The 21,330-nt window shown below is 57.6% G+C and overlaps 1 protein-coding gene across 1 annotated transcript; it reads right to left on the bottom strand.

Annotated features, from left to right (window-relative positions):
• Nucleotides 1–1,185: 1,185 nt before the first annotated feature.
• MYO1G (myosin IG) lies at nt 1,186–17,584 on the bottom strand. Its single transcript, XM_037988250.2, has 22 exons — nt 17,356–17,584; nt 15,316–15,524; nt 15,019–15,112; nt 13,940–14,105; nt 13,665–13,718; nt 10,602–10,712; nt 10,162–10,278; nt 9,331–9,555; nt 9,089–9,234; nt 8,534–8,648; nt 8,213–8,383; nt 7,922–7,992; nt 6,366–6,440; nt 6,087–6,219; nt 5,160–5,326; nt 4,561–4,768; nt 4,129–4,352; nt 3,434–3,578; nt 2,912–3,016; nt 2,572–2,685; nt 1,494–1,648; nt 1,186–1,419 (listed from the first exon to the last, which is right to left on the bottom strand). The coding sequence occupies exons 1-22, from the start codon at nt 17,448–17,450 to the stop codon at nt 1,263–1,265; spliced, it is 3,057 nt and encodes a 1,018-aa protein (XP_037844178.2). The 5' UTR covers nt 17,451–17,584; the 3' UTR covers nt 1,186–1,262.
• Nucleotides 17,585–21,330: the final 3,746 nt, after the last annotated feature.

Genomic DNA, 21,330 nt, shown 5'->3' with positions numbered 1-21,330 from the left:
AGGAGGCTAAGGGCTGAGGGGCTGAGGGGTTTAGGGGCTGAGGGCTGAGGGACTGAGGGGGCTGAGGGACTGAGGGGGCTGAGGGGGCTGAGGGGATGAGGGATTGAGGAGGCTGAGGGCCTGAGGGGTTGAGGGGGCTGGGGGCTGAGGGCTGAGGGGTTGACGGGGCTGAGGGACTGAGGGGACTGAGGGGCTGAGGGGTTGAGGGTCTGAGGGTCTGAGGGCTGAGGGCTGAAGGACTGAAGGGTTGAGGGAGCTGAGGGCTGAGGGGCTGAGGGGTTGAGATAACTGAGGGCTGAGGGGCTGAGAGCTGAGCCGGCTGAGGGCTGAGGGGTTGAAGGGGCTGAGGGGCTGAGGAGCTGTAGGGGCTGAGGGGCTGAGGAGCTGAAGGGGCTGACGGGCTGAAGGAGGGTGAGGGCTGAGGGGCTGAGGGGGGTTGAGGGTGCTGAGGGGCTGAGGGGCTGAGGGGGCTGAGGGAGGCTGAGGGGCTGAGGAGCTGAGGGAGGCAGAGGGCTGAGGGCCTGAGGGCTGAGAGGCTGAAGGCCTGGTTCCATGAGGGCCCCTGAGGGGCTGGCAGACCTGCTGAAGGCTGAGGCCGGGGTTGGCCTGGAGAAGGGGTGGTCAGCCCGCGGGCTGCAGGTGTCTCCGGAGGCTTCCCTGTGGGTCTTTCCAAGGGCACAGGCCCTGCTCCCGGAGGCTGGGAGTTCTGGCTGCAGGGCCTGTCCCACAGTTACCAGGCTCCAGAGGTCGGTCCCAGCGCCTCAGACATCCACTTCCAGCAGGGACAGGGACAGGGACAGCTCGAGGCTGGGATAGCGTCAGCCCTGGGCCACGGCGGCGGCTCAGCAGCACATCCCGTGACAGCTCTCGGGCTGCTCTGTCTCCAGGCGTACTCCCCAGCCCTGCCTGAAGATGAACCCTAAGCCTTCCCCAGTGGCCGGGTAGGAACAAGGCCAGGAGCCCTGTGGAGAGGAACAGGGGACCACTGCGTGGACGGGGCAGGCTGGGGCACAAAGGCACTGCTTCCTCTGGAGAGCGCTTACTCTGAGAGCTCAGGCTTCTGTCCCCAGTCAGGGCGCCGGGCCTCCTGTAGTCGGGGCCCCAGCGGGTGAGTGGGGCGCGGGTGGACCTGACTGAGGAGGCGGCCAGAGACCCTGCAGGTGAGGCGGGAGCGGCGAGCAGGCGGGTTGATTCAGAGGGTTTATTTGCAGCGCGGGCGGGGCGGACAATCGGCGGCCTCGGGGCGCGGCGGGTGCGGGCGCTCAGCGGCTGGGCCAGAGTAGGGTGAAGGTGCCGCGGGCGCAGCGGAAATCGGGCTCTGGCTGCTCCGGCCTGGGCTCCACCGAGACGAGGCGCCGGGCCCCGCGCTGGCTCAGCGGGATGCAGTCGGACACGCGAACCTCCAGGGTGCGGCCCTCCCTGCGGCAGGAGGAGAGGTCAGGGCGGCTGCGCGGTCGGGACTTCGTGCCCGCCACCGCCCGGCCCGCACTCACCCCTGGCAGTGTGCGGCCAGCACACCCACCAGCTCCCCAATGCGGTTGTCCAGCGGCGGCCGGGAGCGGTGCAAGCACACCACGAGGTCGTCCTGGCCGCGGGCGTGCAGCACCACCAGCTGGTCTCCTCCGCTGGTCACGCTCAGCCCTGTCACCTGAGCGGAGCGCGGGGTTAGGGTGCAGCCGCCTCAACCCGCACCCCAGCCTAACCGGACTCACCCCCTCCCCAGGAAGCATCTCCCGAACCCCCAACCGCACCCGGGGAGAGCCACCCTCGCCAGGGCCACCAGCCCCCCACCACCCTTTCCTCCCTCTCAGGACCCTGCTGACAGGGGGAAGGTTGGGCGGGACGCTGCACAATAGGATTTTCTCCAGGACCGATAGTTCTAGATCCTTGCTGTCCAACAGGGCCGCCGCTGCTCACCTGTGGATGCTGAGCCCTTGCATGTGCTACTGCCTGGAGGAGCTGTTTTTAGTTCTAGGTCACTTTCACTACATTTAAACAACCACTCCGGCTCTGGGCTGCGGCATTAGACAGAGAGGCACTCACCGCCCTTTCTATTGGGACAGTCATGGGACCCCTGAAACTGTGGGAGACCCCGAGGTAGCCTGGCCTTGATCCCTGCCCCGGTCCTGTGGGAAAGAGAATTTATGGGAACAGCAACTGCTAATGAAGGGAGCAAGTAGGCCACAGAGCTCAGCAGAAGGTTCCAGAGTGGCCGGGACCGTATCCCACAGGAGGCCCTGACATTGTGGCGGGGACTCAGGTCCCAGAATGCCCAGGTGGGAGAACCCCTAGTTGGGCACAAGTTGGGAGAAGGGACCATTTGGCTTGGCTAGAGTGTGAGAGTGTTGCGGACGGTGGCTGGGCTGCTAGGGATCACAGGACGAGACCTTTCACTCTGTGGGCGTGGGAAGCCACTGCAGGGTTTTCAGCACGGGAGCCACCATCGCTGAGTTTTAGGATGGTCTGGGCCATCACAGGTAGACAGTGGGGAGAAGACTGACGCAGGACTCTGAGAAGCCCAGCAGTGCCCCTCACAGATGCTGCACGCTACCCCCAACCCACGGTGCTCACCGCCTCAAGGGGCACAGCCCGCATCACCCGGTACTGCCGGTCAGGGTCCAGCTTGTAGAGGTGCCGGTCTGTGAGCAGGAGGGCCCGGTTCCGGATCTTGTAGAAGCGGTTCACCTGTGCGAGAGGTGGCTTGGCCCAGGCTGGTGCTGCCCCGGCAGTCCCTACTGCCTCCCCTCCCCGCTGTCCACAGTTTCGGGAGTGTCAAGAGCAGCTGGGCCTGGGCTGGGGTTGCCTCCATTTTCTCCCAAGTGCCCCCCCAGAACTCTGCACCAGCTTCTAACCTTGCAGACGTGGCTAGAAAAGAGCACAGCCCTGAAGCCATCCTTGTCCCTTGTCTAACCTTACGGATGTGGCTTGAAAAGAGCACAGCCCTGAAGCCATCTTTGTCCCGAAGTGTCTTTAGTCGCTGAGCAAACAGGCTTGATGCTGTGGGATTGTCAGTGGCCTGAGGACAGATGGAGGGAAGGGGGCGCTGCTTGGGATTGAGTCATGCGACCAGACTCAATTGATGGCAGCTCTCTGTGAATCAGCATAGCTATCCTTCATCCAGGAAACTGAGTCACACAGACATGTGCGTGAGCTGAGCAGCCCTGGATTTTCTGAGGGCACAGCACCCTCTTGTGTTGACTTCTAGGCTGCATCTGAGCCTGGCCCTCCTGTCATCCACACCAACCCCGGAAGGCCACTGCTCCTGAAATCCAGGTTGATACCTTGCAGAGCTCTGGTAGAGGCTGAGGTGCAGGGCCTCAGACAACCCCAGGCCTGGGAGAGGACATCCGAGGGGACCTGGTCACAGCGTTAGCCAAGAGCCCTCTTTGGCAGCCCACCTCCCCCGGCAGCCCTGGACTCGCCTGGCACTTACAGAGGACAGGTAATCTCGGGCCCAGGCCCGCCGGCAGCCCCAGTCCTGACGAAGCCCTTGCAGGGCCCCCATGGCGGCCACCTTGGCCTTGATCTGGGCCATGTCTGAAGGGGGGATGTTCTTCACCAGCTGCCGGGCTCGCCACCTGGGAGAGGGCATGCAGTCAGACAGATGCTGGCCATGTGTTCGTGTGCTCGCTGAGCCCCTTCTCCATGGAGGAAGCCAAGACCTCAGCCTGGCGCTGCCAGCTTTTTATGTCCCAACCTCTGCCGGCTTCTCTGGTCTCGGACCCTTGTGCCTAACGCTTGTTCCTGGAAGGTGACCCAGAGACCAGCAGCCGCCCAGCACCCTCCTGTTCTGAGCATACTCTGTGCCCATCCTTCTGGAGAACTCCTGCTTGGCCTTAAATAAGACCCCGCTCAGATGCAGAATCCCCTTACTTCCCAGCCCTGATGGGCTCCCCCCTGCAGGCTGCAGCCCTGGACTTTGAATGCCCACCACAGTACCCAACATGGTCAGGGCTCTGCACCAACTGTGGGACACGGGCAGTCAGCTAATGTGGCACAGCATCCACCTTCCCACCTATTAAGGGGGCTGGTGTGTCTCCCGTCCAGGCACTGCAGGCCAGGGATAATGGGTCAAGGTGTTCAGTGGATGCTGGCTGAATGGAAAGTGTGATGGGCTGAGAGTAGTACCTGCAGAAGAGTGCTTGGCAGGTGTCCTGGAAGGGCTGCAACACAGCAGGGGGCAGCGGCCACACAAGGTCACGCCCGTAGAGCGGCGGCTGCCTTGCAGCCTGGAATCGCAGCTGCAGCTCAGCCAGGTGAGCTCGCACCTTGTGTCTCCGGAACCAGCGCATGATGGTGTAGATAGCCCTCAGCCTCCGGCAGCGCCACCTCGCCAAGGTGCCCCGCCATGCCTGGGTGGGCCAGGCGGGATGGGATACGCTGTCAAATTCAGCCAGGCCCTAACCCTTAGCCCCAAACCTGGCCCTAAGCATTTATTAAACACTCCCTTGTCTCCATCAAGCAGAGACGCCTGTGAAACTTACAAGTGTGTTTGTGGCCCCTGGGACACAAGCTTTCCCCACCCCCATAGTGGATGTCTGCCTGCCCTGCCCACCTCACCTTCTGCAATAGCAGCACAATGATGGGGATGAGGCGGGCTCGGCTCTGCTCCAGTGTGACCAGTGTCCGGGGTGAGCGGATGAACAGCTTGCTGTGGCCAAAGGCCACGTCCCCCTGCAGCCCGTGCTGTTCCAGGAGAGCGCTCACAGCTGCCTTGTCGGAGCCCAGCAGGTGGTTGGGCCATGTGTATTCACAGGTCATCTTGTACCTGTCACCACAGGACAAGGCAGTGTGACCCAGGCCTCAGGGAGAGATCATGGAGCCCACCCTGCCCACCCCACACCTGGGGAGATGGCAGGGATACAGAGTGTGTTCCTGGAGCACTTATGACACCTGTGCACGTGTGTCTTCCCATGCACATGTCCTCACATACATGTCCTCACACAGCTCTCATACCCATGTTCCCACCTGTGTGTCCCCACATGCATGTGCTCACACACATGTTCTCCCAGATATTTTGGTGTCTTGAGGCCAGCAGCGTGCTGGTTCCTGCTTGTATCGATGTTTGCGACGTGCTGTCTGGGGACCCTCTGCTCCTACCCCTTGGACTCCACACAGGGACTACGGCCCATGGAGTGATGGGTGTCAGGTACCAGTACCTGAGCAGGAATCGAGAGTAGGGCTGACGGGAAGCGAAGCCAGCCCTGCGGACCCTCACGTTCTCCAGCAGCCCCAGGTATGCGACCTGGTGGCGACAGTGGTTCTCATCCAGCTTCCCAGCCACCTTGTCCTCATTGGGCTTGATGCAGCGGACATAGAAGGGCTCCTGTGGGGACAGAGGGGACTTGGAGAGGGTCTGCGCCAGTAGCACTGTGCACCCTGCCCCACACCAGGGGCTTCCCAACCCCTCAAGGTCCCAGGCCAGGAGGAGAGTCAGGAACAAACAAGGGTAATCAGCAGAACAAGGGCCCTGGAAGTCCTAAGTGCTGGGCAGAGGCCAGCAAGGCCAGATTCAGAGCCAGGTTCTAGCCCCTGGTCGGGCAGGTGGATGTGGCAGAGGCAGGAGCAGGCCTCGCCACATATGCCTTCCTTCTCTCCTTCCAAAAGGGGCTGACATCTCTGGATGTTCTGTTGTTAAGCTCACCTCACACTAACATATCCTTTCCCCAACCCTTCACCTGTTCCCCCTCTGACTTTGGACCCAAAGCTCCCCAAGAAAGCTTGTGTTTCCTGTCTCTCTGGCCCCACCTGCCAGAAGAATCCTGGGTTTTTGCCAAGAGCTGGGCTGGGTCAAGCCAGTCTCCCAACAGGGTCTCCTCAAATGCCTCCCTACTCAAGAGACAATGGGGCAAGGAGAAGCCTGGGTTCCCCATGATTGATCAAGCCTCAGCCCAGCCCCTGAGGCCCCACATCTCACCTGTGCAGTAGGCGGGGTCCCCTGCTGGAGCAGATGTGGCTCATACAGACAGGACAAGAACCCTCCCCCCACCACTATAGTGTACAGAGGTGGTTGGGACCCTACTTGGCACCGAGAGCACAGAGAGAAGGATCCAGAACAGCCAGAGTGGGAGAGGGGTGGAACATACCTTGGAGGCAAGGTTCTCCACCAGGGCCACCATGGAGTTCTTGAAGAGTGTGCCGGCTGTCAGGGGGCGCTTGGTGACCTCTGTGATGTCCTGCTGCCCATCTGGCCACATGGCCCGTAGAGTGGGGTCCGTGCTGCAGACACAGGCCGAATTCCCAGCCATCCGCAGGGAGAGCAGCCCCGCCCACCCCTATTCTGACTCTAGTCAATGCCTGACCCTAGAGTGTCTGGGGCCCCAGGGCCCTGGCCCTCCCTATGGTGCCCAGCAAGCCGTGCTCACCTGTTGTACAGCAGCCGCTTGAAGTCCTGGAAGAGGAAATCTCTGTTCTTGTCGATGAAGCCTTCCACGGAGTACCTGCCAGAAGCCAGGGCTGGTGAGGGAGCAGAGGCGGGGGCTGCCAGGCCAGAGTGCTGATGACCCCAGCAGCCCCCAGGGCAGAGATGATTCTCTTCCCATCTGCCTTTGTTCCCATAGGTCAGTCTCTCTTCCTCCCTCTGCCTTGGCTCCTCTCTTTCCCCCTCATACCTGCTTTCTCTTTCATCACCTAAGACTCCCTCCCTCAGGAGACATTTCTCTCCTGGAAGATGAATCGAGTGGTTAAGCCCCCAACTCCGAAGTCAAATGTTCTAGCACTGAGTCCTGCATCTACCACATGCATGCTGTGTGACCTTGCCTAAGCCACTCAACCTCTCTGTGCCTCAGCATACATCAATTGCTCAGAACAGTGCCTACTGAGTTTTGATAAACATCAGCGACCACAACTATGAACTAGGAACTCCTGAGTCCTGGGCCTATTTTGATCTGTGGGCACTGAGAGCCTCAGAATCACTGTCTAGTTCTTGGACTACTAGAAATGTCATTGCTAAGTCTTGGCTCCAACTGCAGCGCCTGTGAAGCCTCAGGGAATGGATTTTTATTATTTTTTATTTTTATTTTTTTTTGAGAAATAGTCTCACTCTGTTGCCCAGGCTGGAGTGCAGTGGTGTGATCTCAGCTTACCACAACCTCCGCCTCCCAGGTTCAAGCAATTCTCGTGCCTCAGCCTCCCGAGCAATTGGGATTACAGGCACGTGCTACCATGCCCAGATAATTTTTATATTTTTAGTACAGATGAGGTTTCGCCATGTTGGGCAGGCTGGTCTCAAACTCCTGGCCTCAGGTGATCCACCCACCTCAGCCTCCCAAAGTGCTGGGGTTACAGGCATGAGCCACCTCATGCAGGCAGGGCATAGATTTTGCGAACAGATACAGGTAGATGATATTGGGCTGCGTTGTCGTCATCATCTATTTCCTCTCCTTGAGAAGTTCTCATGAAACACTTGTACCTCGCTGTGAGTCACCTTAAATTGTTTTGGGATACGGCAAGCAACTCATAATTAATAGCCATCATGACAACCTCTGAAGGACACCTGGGCTTTGGCACTGGGAGGGTGGTCCAAGTATGGTAGCGAGGCCTCACCTGGGAGCTTGTTAGAAATGTAGAATCTTGGCCCACTCTGCACCTTCTGCTCCTTCCCCACTCCCACCTCACCAGCCTGCAGCCCCCCACCCCACAGATGCTAGCATAGGGTTGGGTCCAGACATGAGACGTGGGTATTTTTTAAAGGCTTCCAGAAGAATGCAGCCATGGTTAATGACTATCCTCAAACCCTGTTTCCGGTTTGTCACTTGTGAATCTGCTGTCTGGCATGTTTTCAGTGTCTTAAAGGGGTGGAGGTGGCAGAAGGGGCCATAACACCTGTCTCCCAACCACTCTCCTGAAGCACTCCTGCTCCATGACACATGCCATGGTGCCTGTGGGAAGGCCAGGGATGTGGGGGGGAGGGGGCCCTTACGTGACATCCCCTGCATAATGCTTGATCCGGAAGTCTCGGCCAAACTCCATGGTCTTGTCTGTGGGGCAGAGCTATGGGGACAGGCTGAGGTCAAGGCACAAAAGGTGTGTGGGGGGGTCTGTATGAGGGGATAGCCCTGCTTCCCCACCTCCAGGACAGAGAAGGTCGCCACAGTGATGACAATGGCACAAAGCTGGGTCCCCACCCAGTCCCCACGAGGTATGGGCAGTGTGGTGCCTGTGGGGCAGGTCCCACCAGCCCACTGTGGTGGTGCTGGGACAGCCGGGGCACCTGGCGGCTCGTGTAATGCAGGTGATGGCGGTGGTGCGTGTCCAGGGTCTGCAGGAAGATTCGGTCAGTGATGGTGCCGGCAGAGCTGCAGGCCTCGTCCAGCACGGCCAGGATGCCACGGTGGGGCCGCTCCACCAGATCCACAATGGTGGCGTTGTTGAAGTACTCAACCTGGGGCAAAGGCAGACAGCAGGGAGGCTCCCAAAGCCTTTTAGGGCACCTCCCCTCCTCTGCCCCACACTCAGCCACCTGCCAGGCCAGCCCGGGCCCCTCCCCATGGGCACCCTGCCGCCTGCCCTCCCTCCAGGCCACAGTGCTCACACTCTGCCAGGCGATGCCCTCGCGCTCGTACTCCTCCTGCTCCTGCTTCAGGATGAGCTGGATGAACAGCTGCTGCAGCTTCTCGTTGCAGTAGTTGATGCAGAACTGCTCAAAGCTGGGGGTGGGGTGGGCCTTTCAGAGGGGAGGTCGCTGCTTGTGGTGTGCATGGTAATGGATGGCTACTCCCCCAAACATCTCTGCTAATGTTCATCAAGGGTTCTGGTGCCAGCACCCCGTATGGCTTCCCTGTGGCTTATGCATCCTTGCGCTGGACTCCTCCTTTACCCTACCCACACCTCCTGCATGCGCGTTCTGGAGTGGACTTAGGAGTCACAACCAGGAATTACTCATGCCCCGTAATTCTGCCTTCCATCAGGGCACCAATGGCCAGATGGTGCAGGTGAGGCAGGCCTGGGAGGCATGAGCCTTGGGCCCAGGGACTAGCTGGGAGAAACCCAGACATTCCTGCTGCCCAGCCCCAGCTGAGCTTTCCAGGACGAAGTGGGCAAAGCCACTGGGCATCAGAGGTGGAGATGTGGCTGGCTGGCCACCCACCTGTTGACGGGAAACACCTCGAAGCCATAGATGTCCAGCACGCCAATGACTGTGTCCTTGCCATCACGCCGAGGGTCTCGGCCTCGGGGTTCCATGACACTGTTGATCCTGTTCACCACCCACTCAAACAGCCGCTGGTACACTGCCTAGGAGATAGGAACACCCTACTTCCTGCTGCCTCTGGCCTGGCCTCCCCCATGAAGGCCTCCTGGGCTTCCCTCCCTGTGCCTGCCCCAAAGTACCTTGGCACAGGCATTCCGGGCGTAGCTGGCCTCAGCCGCAGTGTGGCCCTTCTCTATGAGTTCCCTGCCTCCCGAGGCAACTGTACGAGCCAGCAGGGAGCGGAGCACGAGGTCCCGGGGTGTGGCCGTCAGCTCAGCCACATGGTCCACCAGTGTCTCCTCAGCCACTGCCAGGCCCTCCTTCTGCAGCCCACCCTCCTCCGTCTCCACAAACTCGATGTTTCCCTGGTGATGGGAAAACCATGAACAGTCCAGGCTCCATGTCCCAAAGGAGCCTGGACAACTTTGGACAGAAAGGAGGAAAGAAAACAGGGGACATGGATGTGGTAGAGTATAGTTCCTTCTCAGACCAGCATGGTCAGCTGCTCATCATGGGTACAGACACAGCCAGAGATTGGGGGAAGGGGGCACGGGCACACCAGAGTCTTTGCCAAGGTCTCGAGTCCAAATGGTATGTGAACGACTCCATTGCATCCTCCCAGCAGCTAGAGGAACCCTGCATAACTTACTCCTCATGCCCCTTAGAGAAAACTGAGGCCAAGAGGCACTGAGTAAATGCACCCAAAGCCACACAGCTCATGATTGCACTAAGAGGCAGTCTGCATAATGCTCAACTTTTACTGTGCCTGGCTGCCCTGGCCCTAAGAGTGGGGTCTGGACCACGTACCAACTGAGCTCATCACTCAAGCAGCTCAGCTTCTGCAGAAGAGGCAGTCAGCCTAGCACATTGCTGGGGAATCTCCAGCCAGTCTCCTCCTCCTCCCTGGGTGCCTCCCAGCTGGGAAACCCCTGTGGGGAGGTAGCCCTCCCAGGCTTCTGAGCCAGGCTCACCAGGTGCAATATGGCAGCCAGGATGCGATGCACAGACTCCACCTCTTCAGAACTGAAGCCGATGACCCTCATGGCCTCGGTCACTGCCTGGTGGCTCTGCTCATCACTGTCCAAGGCCTAGGGTAGAAGGGATTCATCACTCCAAAACCACACTGGGCCCAGGACACCTGTCCTTGAGGCTTGATTCCTCCATCCTAGGCACCTGCTCACCCTTTTCCCCTGTCCCCTTCCTAAACCCTGATTCCTCCAGCCTAGGCACCTGCTCACCCCTGCACTCTGTCCCCTCCATCAGCCATTTTTCCTCCACCCCGAGCACCCTCCCCACTCACCCAAGCAGTTCATTTTACCCTGGCCTGTGCTGAGTGCTGCCCATTCCCTGCCACCACACTTAGGCCCTGACACTGAGCCCAATTTGAGCCCTTGGTGCCCCTCACACTCACGCTGTGCACAATCATATTGAGTCCTGCTCCCTGGCGCGTGAAATTGTATACAGCGGGGTTTCTCTCCAAGTGCAGTTTATGCAGCTGCTTGTCCTCACTGCCTCTCAGCAACTAGAGGACACAGACATCCTTTAGACAAATAAGCTCCCAAGATGTCCCCCCGTACACACACAGGGGCAGGAGAACAAACAGACTTGTGCTTCCTTCCAGTGTTGAACCAACAAACACGGGGGAAGGTCAGACAGTGTGAACACTTTCTGTGTGCCAGCGAGCTCCCCATTCAGCTATTCAGTGGGTCAGGGAGCTCCACTTCAGTGGGAGCTATGACTCCACCATGAAGACACTATTCTTGTGCCAGACCTCATCTTGGTGGGGAGCTCAGATCCTGTGGAGACATTGCCCTAGACCCAGGGGGATCCCACCTCATTGGGGAGCTCAGAGTATGTGGAGACACACCCGAGTCCCAAAACCTCCCACTTGAGTGAGGAGGTAAGAGTCTGTGGAGAAACTGCAGAATCCTAGGGAGCTCCACTTCAGTGGGAGCTCAGAGTTACTGGAGACTGCCCCTGTCCCAGGAAGCTCCCACCTCAGTAGGGAGCATGGGTTCTGTGGAGACATTGCTCTCCACCCAGGGAGAGCCCATGTCCTAGGGAGCTCAGCATCTGTAGAGACACGACCGGTGCTGCATGAACTCCCACCTCTGCAGGGAGCTCAGAGTTCATGGAGACACTGCCTATGTCCCCACTTCACTAGAGGCGGTAAGAGTCTGTGGAGATCCTGCCGTTATTCCAGAGAATCTGTGGAGACGCTGCCCTATGTCCCAAGGGGCTCCCACTAGTGGGAAGCTCAGATTCCACAGAGACAATGGTTATGTCGCAGAGAGCTTCCACCTCAGAGGGGAGTGGAGAGTTCGTGGAGACACCATCCATATCCCAGGGAGTTCCCAGCTCTGTGAGGAGCTCAGAGACCATAGAGACACTGCCAGTGTCCCAGACAGCCCCGCTTCATGGAGGCTCAGAGTCTGTGTGGACACTCCTTGTGTTCTAGAGGGCTCCCACATCAGGGGAGCTCAGAGTTCTTGGACACTGCCTGATTCCCAGGGAGCTCCACTTCAGTGGGAGCTCAGAATCCGTGGAGTGACGCTGCCACTGTCCCAGTGAGCTTCACTTTGGTGGGAGTTCAAAGTCCAAGGAGATATAGCCCCTCTCCCAGGGGGCTCTTACCTCAGAGCAGAGCCCAGAGTTGGTAGAGACACTGCCTGTGTCCAAGACACGGCCCACCTGAGTGGGCATTCCAGAGTCTGTGGAGACACTGCTTCACGTGTCTCACTGAGCTCCCACCTCAGTGGGTAGCTCAGAGTCCTTAAAGACACTGTCCACGCTCCAAAGAGCTCCATTTCATGGGAGTTCAGAGTCTGAAAAAACTCTCTGTGTCCCGGGGAGCTCCCACCTCAGTGATGACTTTATAGTTCATGGAGACCCTGCCCAAATCCCATGGAGCTCCCGTCTCATGGGGAGCTCAGAGTCTGTGGAGACCCTGGCAACGTCCCAGGGAGCAATCCCCTCAGCCGGGAGCTCAGAGTCATTAGAGACACTGCCTATGTTCCACCAAACCTCCCCTTCAATGGGGGAACTCTGGGTCCATGGAGACCCTGCCCATGTCCCAAAATCTCCCACTTCAGTGGGGAGGTAAGAGTCTGTGGAGATCCTGCCAGAGTCCCAGGGAGCTTCATTTCAGTGAGAGCTCAGAGTCTGTGGAGATGCCCTCTGTGTTCCCAGCGGCTCCCACCAGGGGGATGTTCAGAGTCTGTGGAGACACTGCCAGTGTCTCAGGGAGCTTTTACCTCAAGGAAAACTCAGAGTCCACAGAGACACTGCTGGTTTCCCAGTGAGCTCCCACCTCAGCGCAGACTCACTGGTAACACTGCAGTTTCCAGGGGCCTCCCACCTCAGTGGAGCTCAGAGTCCTTAGAGACACTGCCATGTCCCAGAGAGTGTGACTTCAGTGGGAAGTCAGAGTCGTGGAGACACTGCTGTGTCCCAGGGAGCATCACACCATGGAAGCTCAGAGTCCTTAAAGGCACTCTTTGCATCCCAGGAAGCTCCCACCTCAGCAGGCGGTTCATAGTCCCTGGAGACCCTGCCTGCCACTCAGAGAGTTCCTGTCTCACGGCGAGCACAGAGTCTATGAGATACTGTGCTTGTCTCAGGGAGCTCCCACCTCAGTAAGAAGCTCAGAGTCCATGGAAACACCGCCTGTGTACCAGGGAGCTCGGGCCTCAGAAGGTAGCTCAGATTCTGTGGAGAAACTGCTGTGTTCCGGAGGGCTCCCACTGCACTGGGGAGCTGAGAGTTGGTGGGGACCATGTCTGTGCTGCAGGGAACTCCTAACTCAGTGGGGAGATCCAAGTCCCTAGAGACACTGCCCCAGTCCCAAGGTGCTCCCAGTTCATTGGGGGAGTTCGGAGTCTGTGGAAACACTGCCAGTGTCCCAGAGGACACAGTGGGCAGCCCACAGTTTGCGAACACACCACTGGTGTGCCAGGGAGCTCCACTTCAGTGTCAAGCTCTGAGACTGCAGAGACACTTTGTTTCCAGGGAGCTCCCACCTCAGTGGGGTGTCAGTTTGTGGAGACAGTCCCTGGGAGCACTTATCTCAGAGAGGTACTCAGAGTCAATACCCGTGTCCCCAGGAGCACCACTTCAGTGTTGAGCTCTGATACCACTAGAGACACTGCCTGTATCCCAGGGGACGCCCACCTCAGTGGGGAGCTTATTGTGCACAGAGACACTTTATGGGCCCCAGAGAGCCCTCATCTGGAAGTGTTTCAGATAAAGAGGACATCCTGCTTTCGTTCCCCATAAGCTCACACCCTCTTGTTTGTGGGGTGTGGGGTACTAGTTGGGGTGAGTGTGGTGGGGAGTGAAGATGATGGGCTAGGTGGGGTTGAGTGGGCAGAGAGGGGGAATTGGGGTAGTGACAGACGGGTCACAAGCTGGCCCAACTTGCTGCCCTCCCTTTCCCCACTCTATTGTTCCTCCTCCCCCTACCCTCAGGGCTTACCTGGTAGAAGGCATGGAAGTTTCTTTCACCCACGTGCTGCTTGAGGACCCGAGACTGAGGAGAGAGGGGCAGATGGACTCAGGCCTGGGGAGGAGTCTGACCCTGGGGACCCCATCTGAGCGTTCCCAGGTGGAGGTCAGAGAGTCCTGACTATGAGGACACTGAGGCCCAGAGAAGGGCCACAGGGAGACAGAGCCCAGCCCTCCTAGGCTGCACTGTTGGGATGGTTCTCAGCCAGGGCTCCCCATGGAGGTCTCCTCAGCCCACCTGCCCACCTTCTCCAGTAGGTAGCTGTGGATGTGTCCTCCGATCGGGTCCCCCTTGAAGTCGAAGTTGATGTCCATATACTTGCCAAAGCGGCTGGAGTTGTGATTGCGGTTGGTGCGGGCATTGCCGAAGGCCTCTAGCACACAAGTGGACTTGAGCAGCACGTCCTTGACCCTGTCGGGGCAGAGGGGCTGGGGCTCAAGGCAAAGACTTCCTATCTGGGGAAGGCTGTCCCTGCCCCCGAGTCTTCCCAACAGAAATCACAGCATCTCAGGATAGGTTCCTCTGAACTTGCTGAGAGGGAGCCAATGGCCTGGCCTCGCCCAGTGTTGCCTCTGAGGTTGTATGATGGTCACTTCACCTCTGAGAGGCTGGGAAATGCACTTGCCAGGCTGGCTGTGCTCGGCATGGTCTGTGTAGCACTGAGGTCCTTGTTTCTCACAGCCACCTCTTCCCCTCCCAGGCCTCAGTTGAAGCCTGGTGAGGAGGGGCCGTTCTGACCATTGGGCCTTAGACCTCCAGCTGCAGGGGTGGGCAGTGATGCTGGCCACATGTGCTCAGGAACCGACATTGCTTGTCCCCCTGAATCCCATCTCACTGCCTCTTGACAGGAAGAGACAGGCGCTGACAGAGGAAGCTGCTTCCATAAGGAACAGGTTTACTGGTTTCAAGGCTCCTGGCCACCACCCACACAGCCACCTGGCATGCTTGGCCATCTTGGCCAGGGCCTGCCAGCTTCTCCAGGTTTCCATGGAATCCGCCTGCTGCCCTGTCCATGAGCCATTTCAAGCACCTCTGGGTTCTGCTTCACTTCTCCTTATCCTACCTGTGGCTGCTGCCTCCTCTCAGCTGGTAGCCTGGGTCCCTTGGCTGGGTCTCATCCACCCAAGGAGAGGTCCTTGGCATGGGTCACCCTGTCTCATCTCCAGGTGTGTTGGCATTATCTGGAAACTTCCCAAGTTCCCGCTGAACTTGACCTGAGCTAGACTCCAGTTGCCATCTCTCGCTCCCCAGAGTCAGTCCTTCCTGCCACACCAAGGTCCCTGGCCTGCCATGCTGAGGCCCAGGGCTGCCCGTTGCTGCTCACCTCTCCACCTCAGCCCTCTGGCTTGGGTTGGTGACGGCAGCAATGTACTGCATGATGTGCTTACTGGCTTCTGTCTTCCCTGCCCCACTCTCACCTGCCGGAAAGACCAGAGTTGACAGAATCAGCCAGGTTCGATCTCTTAGCCCAGCTCCCTATGCCCACTCACACCCCTGACTGGTGAGATGGGGTCCTAGGGCCCCCATCAGGACACAGGGCACAGGAGATGCTCTAATGGCCCTCCCAAATGTTCACAAATGAAGATGTCGAGGGTGGGAGCCTGGCTGCAGGGACAGGTACCTGAGATGACGATGCAGGTGTCCCTGGACCGGTGCTTCATCGCCTTGTAGGTGGCGTTGGCCACAGCGTAGAGATGGGGTGGCCGCTCATAGAGCTCGCGGCCCTGGTACCTGGCAATGGCCTCAGGCCCATACAGGGGCAGCTCCTGGTAGGGGTTCACGGATACCAGCACCTCACCAATGTAGGTGTAGATGCGGCCCTTCTCGAACCTGGACACAGCAGGGGCAGACAGGCCTCAGCACTGACAGGCTTACAGGCACCAACAGGCCTCTCACCAGAGCCCATATCAGGGCCTGGCCCCAGTAGGCCAGCACTCCCACCCCAAGGGGCTGAGAGAGGAGAAGCAAGAAGGGAGCAGGTGTTGACCTTGTGTCTCCCTGGTGCCGTCCTGGGTGAGCTGAGCCACTCAGAGCCTGTGCCCATTGCAGCATAGAGTTTAGAGTCCACAGTGGTCTCCCCAGGGGTCCCAAGGTCACTGGAAACATGACCACCCATTTTGCAAAGGAAACAGACTTGCCCAAGACTGCACTGGACGCTGTGAGTCAGAGCTGGCTCCTGGGGTGAACCCCACAGGGCAGATGGGGAGATGGGGTTGAGAAGGAGTGACTGGGCTGGGAGGGAAAGGAGGGGCCTCCTCGGCTGTTTCCTGTCTCAAGGCCTGGGCGGGAACCCAGAGACAAAAGGGGACCCCACCCAGCCCCACCCAGATGACAGGGAGGGGGTTGGGGCAACAGTGTCCAGCACCTGATGTCATTGTCTTTGCACCACCCCCCACAAGCCTGTGGCCAGTGGCTGCTGCCTCTCCCCTGGCACAGCCTCAGACTTCTTGACCCTTCCCTTCACAAAATTGGTCACCAGTGTGGGTGGATGTCTGCCCTTCTCTCGACCTTTCTGCCCCTGGGAGGAGGACTGGCAGGCTTGCCCCTCAGACCCATCTCCCCTTCGTGTGTGGTACCCACCCTTCCCTGGATGGCCCTGTCTCCCAGCAGCCTGTCCTGGGTGGGCCTGTCCTGAGGTTCCTCTTTCTTCACCACCTCTGACATGGGTTTTCCTGGGCCCAGCTCCTGTCCTCCTACAAGCTGGGGATGAGGGCACAAGTCACCCACATCTCCAGGGCTCAGTGTTCTCATCACCAAAATGGAGAGGACAGTGTTTCATAAGCTCATTTTATAAGAATGAGGTAGAACAATGCACACAAAGGCTTAGCTCATTTCCTGGCTAGCCCTCCTCTCTTTGGGCCAGGCTCGTGGTCTCTTGACTTCTGTGCTTAGTGGGGCTCCTGGTCCCGAGGCTCTCCCCAGGGAGCTTCCCGAGCACACAGCAGGCAGCCTTCTGCCCCTCCATGAGAGTCCTGGCATGAGACCCAGCTGCCTGCATGGCCACCCTACTGTGCCATGCCCCCACCTCCCGGGCTTCTCCCTGCCCTCCACCTGCCCTCCTTGATGGTAAATTGAGCTCCAATACCGCTTCTACCAACTGTGTCCTGTGATACTCCATGCACCCCAAAAGAATGTCACCTCAACCTGGTGGGAATGTTTGGACCCTAGGGTGGAGGCTGCCTGCTTCATCTCAGTGTCCCCAGGGCTCAAGCCAGGCCCCATGGCCTGGCCCCATGAGATGCATTGAGGGAGCATCAAAAACTGGCTGGGAAGTGGCTGGAAAGAGGTGCCCCTGGTCCCTGCTGGAAAGAGTGCCTGGTACCTATCTGTCCAAGAAGTGTCATGCCCTGGCCCCTTCGGGCAGGAAAGAAGGGGCAGAAGACACCTGGACTGTGTGGGAGGCAGGGGTGGGTTGGGGTGGTGGGCAGATCCAGTGCCGACTTGCCGGCCCTGACAGGGACAGTTGCTTCCTTGTCTGTTCCCGTCCCCTGGGGCCGTGCTTTGAGGCGCTCATTTCGGCCCCATCGGGTCTGGGTGGGTGTGTGCCACTGCCCCCTCCCTTGGACAGCAGCATGCCTTCCTTTTTCCCTCAGGTCTCTGTGAAGATGCAAGGTGGGAGACCCTGGAGGAGGGGAGCCAGTGCCTCCTGCCCTGGGCCTACCTGAGCTGCAGGTTCCTCATGAAGTCCTCCATGGTCACTTGGTCCAAAAGCACGAAGTCAGGTTTGCCACACTCAGGGCCTTCCTCGTCCTCCATCCTGCCGGCTGGAAATACCTTGCCTCACCTTCCTGTGCCTGCCGGCAGGACAGTGAAGGAGAGGGGAAGGGGAAGGGAAGGCTTGGGGAGGCCCCACCGCCCCCGCCCTGCCTCACCAGCCTCCTCCAGTGCTGGTGTAAAGTAGGAAGTGGGTTCTGGTCCTGGGAGGGGCTGCCCTCCCCACTTGCCACTCCTTCCCTTTCGAGGTGCTCTAAACCCTGCTTCCTGTCCCTGCGCCCCACAGGGAGGCTGTGCCTAACGGTCTGACCCGCTTGCACGCCAGGGCCGAGGGGCCGGATGCTGGGTCCTCCCTGCTCTGGAGGGTTCTTTGCTGGCCTCCTTCGGAAGCTCCCTTCCACCCACAAGCAGGAGACGAGACTCTGTGGGTTGGTTTCCAACCCTGGTAGCACGTTAGAGTCACTTGTGGGATTTTAAAGGATTTTTTGACGTGATCTTGGTTACCCGGCTGTGCGTGTCTGTCAAGTCAGAACTGAACACTAGATGCAATTTACTGTATGTACATTGTACATTAATACAAAAATGAAAGAAGATCTTAATATCCAGGCCTTTGGGGTGGGGGCAACAGCCTTCTTTGAAGTGTGAAGGCCACACTGGGGTGTAGATGAGCAAAGCTTCTTGTGTAACCTGCCAAGGACCAGTGGTCCTAGCACTGCAGTTCCCCACCCCAACCACGGGGGAGGGACGGAGGACCCCAGAGCATCCTCTGCATAGGGCTGGCCTTCAGTGGGACCCCTAACTGTCCTCTGCTTTGTACTTGCATCCAGCTGATCCCCCATAAACCCAGTGAGGACCACGTGCCTGGAGCCCTGGGGACCTCATCTCAGAGCTGCTGTCCCTGCGCTTTGAAGATGAAGCAGCACATTTGGGGAGTGGCCAAAATCTCCAAACACTGCATTCCTGACACTCGGTGTCTCCTGGAAGAAGTGGGAGGGGTGCAGTTCTCTTAGCCTCTAGGCAGACTGGGGAAAGTTCTTTCTCATCCCAGGACAGACTGGGGCAGGTCACACCCATCCTCTAAGAACACTGGGGCAATTCTCTCATCAAAGGTCCTCTAAGAACACTGGGGCAATTCTCTCATCAAAGGTCAAATGGACACAGTTCTCTCTCATCCTACAAATAGACTGGGAACATTTCTCTTTCACCCCTGCCCTCATACAGGGAGGTCAGAGGGCGGACTCCAGAATTCCCAAACTTCAGTCATTCATGTGCTGCCTTTGAGATTTGTTGTACTCGTAAGCACTATTTTAACTATTGTCTTTCAGTCATCCCATTTTTCAAACTTCGAAGTAATGGATAGGCAAGTTAAGGTTATTTTTTTCTCTCAAATACCTTAAAGTGAACGCATTCCTGATAAAACTGAAAGTATCCAAGTACCTAATAAAACTGAGTCATGCACCCTCTGCGATAAGGGACCACTGGCCTGAAAAATCCCCAAATTTGTAAGTGGGCAGCCTCTGGCTCCACCCTGGGCCAGACCTGGGGCTCCTCTTAGGCAAATTCAAATTCAGTCCTTCCAAGCTCTGACAAGTGTGGTCTCCTCTCCACCCCCAGGCTCTTGGGCTGGTGCTTTTGAAGGGTTTCCCAAACCTACACTCAAGTCTGGGAATTCTCACCCAGACTCTTGCCAGCTCATCTCCCTTTTCAGTTTCACTTCCCCAACCCCCAGGGAGTCAAGCCAACCAGTGGAACCAACATGGCTGTGTTCCAGGAAAACGTTAAGGACACCGAAATGTGAACTTTGCAAACTTTTCATCTGTCACGTAATCATACTATTTTGGGTTTCCCCCCTGCCACTAATGACTTAAAAATGTCAAGACCACTCTTAGCTCAGAGATTTGGCCGGCGGGAGGAGTTTGCCCGCCCTTGCTTTAGACGCTGCTGGTTGCTGGGACCCTGGTCCTTCCTTGGTAGTTTGCACAAATTTGCCATGCATTGCCTCATTTGATTCTCATGACCCATGTAGGAGTTACTGTTATTTTCATTTTACATCTATTAAAACTGAGGCCAAGATGACATCACTGCAAAGGAAGTTCCCTCCTGGGTCAACAGACCTCTGGGCCCTTCTAGCACTGAATTCAGTGGGTCCTACTCAAACCCCAGGGAAAGCCAGTCAGTTAGAGTCACGGCCTGGTCCTCAGAAGGCAGGACAAGTGGTAGCTCTATCTGCTAGGGCATCCCCAGGGCATGCTCCTTACAGGGTCTGACTGGTAAAACAGGTAGATAAACAAAGGCAGAGGCTCCTAATGGAAGGACAGCAAGGAGGGGCCACCACCAACTCAAGCCTGGCGGGGGCTGAGGAAACCATCCTGGCCCTGGTGAGTTTCACTCTCATTATCTCATCCGGATCAGTTTCACGATACCTCCCAACACCAAGGCTCCTACTGCTGCATCTACAGTCCCCTTGCCCTCACCCTCCACGATGCAATCTTCAAATCCCAGGCGTGCTCTGTTGGTGCTGACCTTGCAGCAAATCCCCAGCCCCAGAAAAATGTCCCCTTTCAGGGGAGTTGCTTTTTCAGCTCTACACAGTGTACCATAACTTAGTATTTGTATTTAAAATTTTTTTACCTCATCTGAGGTGCTACCATTGGGCTAGTTGTAGGGGAATGGCTCTACCAAGGCGCATACTCTCAGAGGCTACAGGCCACACAGCTCAACTGAGCCTGAAAAATCCCCAAATCTGTAAGTGGGCAGCCTCTGGCTCCACCCTGGGCCAGACCTGGGGCTCCTCTTAGGCAAATTCACATTCAGTCCTTCCAAGCTCTGACAAGTGTGGTCTCCTCTCCACCTCCAGGCTCTTGGGCTGGTGCTTTTGAAGGGTTTCCCAAAACCTTCTGGAACTGAGGGTGGAGGTCTGGGAGGCACTGCCATAAGGCCAGCTCCACTCCCTGTTCCATCCCTTTGGGAGGCTATCAGGAATTGCTGTCTCCTGGGATTTTTTTCTAAGCAGGGATGTGAGGCTTCCGGTTCATACCCCACTCCCCCCATGGTATAGCTGCAGACTAGACAATCTGCTCAGCTGCAGTCTAGAATTGGCTCCTCAACAAGGGTAGATGCTGTGCCTCCTGTTGCAGGCCCCTTTGGGTGCTTTTCCATTCACTGTCAGTAGTAAATTGAATGTAAGTCACTGGAGGCTGGGTGCGGTGGCTCACGCCTATAATCCCAGCACTTTGGGAGGCCAAGGCAGATGGATCACCTGAGGTCAGGAGTTTGAGACCAGCCTGACCAACATGGTAAAACCCTATTTCTACTGAAAATACAAAAATTAGCTAAGCGTGGTGGCATATGCCTGTAATCCCAGCTACTTGAGAGGTTGGGACAGGAGAATTGCTTGAACCCAGGAGGCGGAGGTTATAGTAAGCTAAGATCATGTCACTGCATTCTAGCCTGGATGACAGAGCAAGACTTCATCTCAAAAGAAAAAAAAAAAAAAAGGGCTCGGCGTGGGGCGCGGGGGCTCACACCTGTAATCCTAGCACTTTGGGAGGCCGAGGTGGGTGGAGCACAAGGTCAGGAGTTCCAAGACCAGCCTGGCCAAGATGGTGAAACCCTGTCTCTACTAAAAATACAAAACTAGCTGGGCATGGTGGTAGGCGCCTATAATCCTAGCTACTCGGGAGGCTGAGGCAGGAGAATCACTTGACCTGGGAGGCGAATGTTGCAATGAGCTGAGATCATGCCACTGCACTCCAGCCTGGACAACAGACTATATCTCAGATTAAAAAAAAAAAAAAAAAAAGTCACTGGTACTTTAATGGCTCTATTTGTCAGGCCTTGGCCTGCTGCAACATTCCTTGACATCACCACCACCACCAACCTGGGGCACATCACACATATTAAGGGTATTACTTCTGTAACT

The sequence above is a fragment of the Chlorocebus sabaeus genome, chromosome 21 (assembly GCF_047675955.1).
Source record: "Chlorocebus sabaeus isolate Y175 chromosome 21, mChlSab1.0.hap1, whole genome shotgun sequence".
In the NCBI taxonomy this organism is placed as follows: domain Eukaryota; kingdom Metazoa; phylum Chordata; class Mammalia; order Primates; family Cercopithecidae; genus Chlorocebus; species Chlorocebus sabaeus.
This window is presented reverse-complemented; position numbering and strand designations above follow the sequence as displayed.

Excerpts from the sequence above, each read along its gene's own strand:
- MYO1G (XM_037988250.2), bottom strand. The coding sequence starts at position 17,450 with ATGGAGGACGAGGAAGGCCCTGAGTGTGGCAAACCTGACTTCGTGCTT. Across the intron at positions 9,556-10,161 it reads TGGCTGCCATATTGCACCTG|GGAAACATCGAGTTTGTGGA; the intron begins GTGAGCCTGGCT and ends TCCCATCACCAG. Across the intron at positions 5,327-6,086 it reads TGGAGAACCTTGCCTCCAAG|GAGCCCTTCTATGTCCGCTG; the intron begins GTATGTTCCACC and ends CTGTCCCCACAG.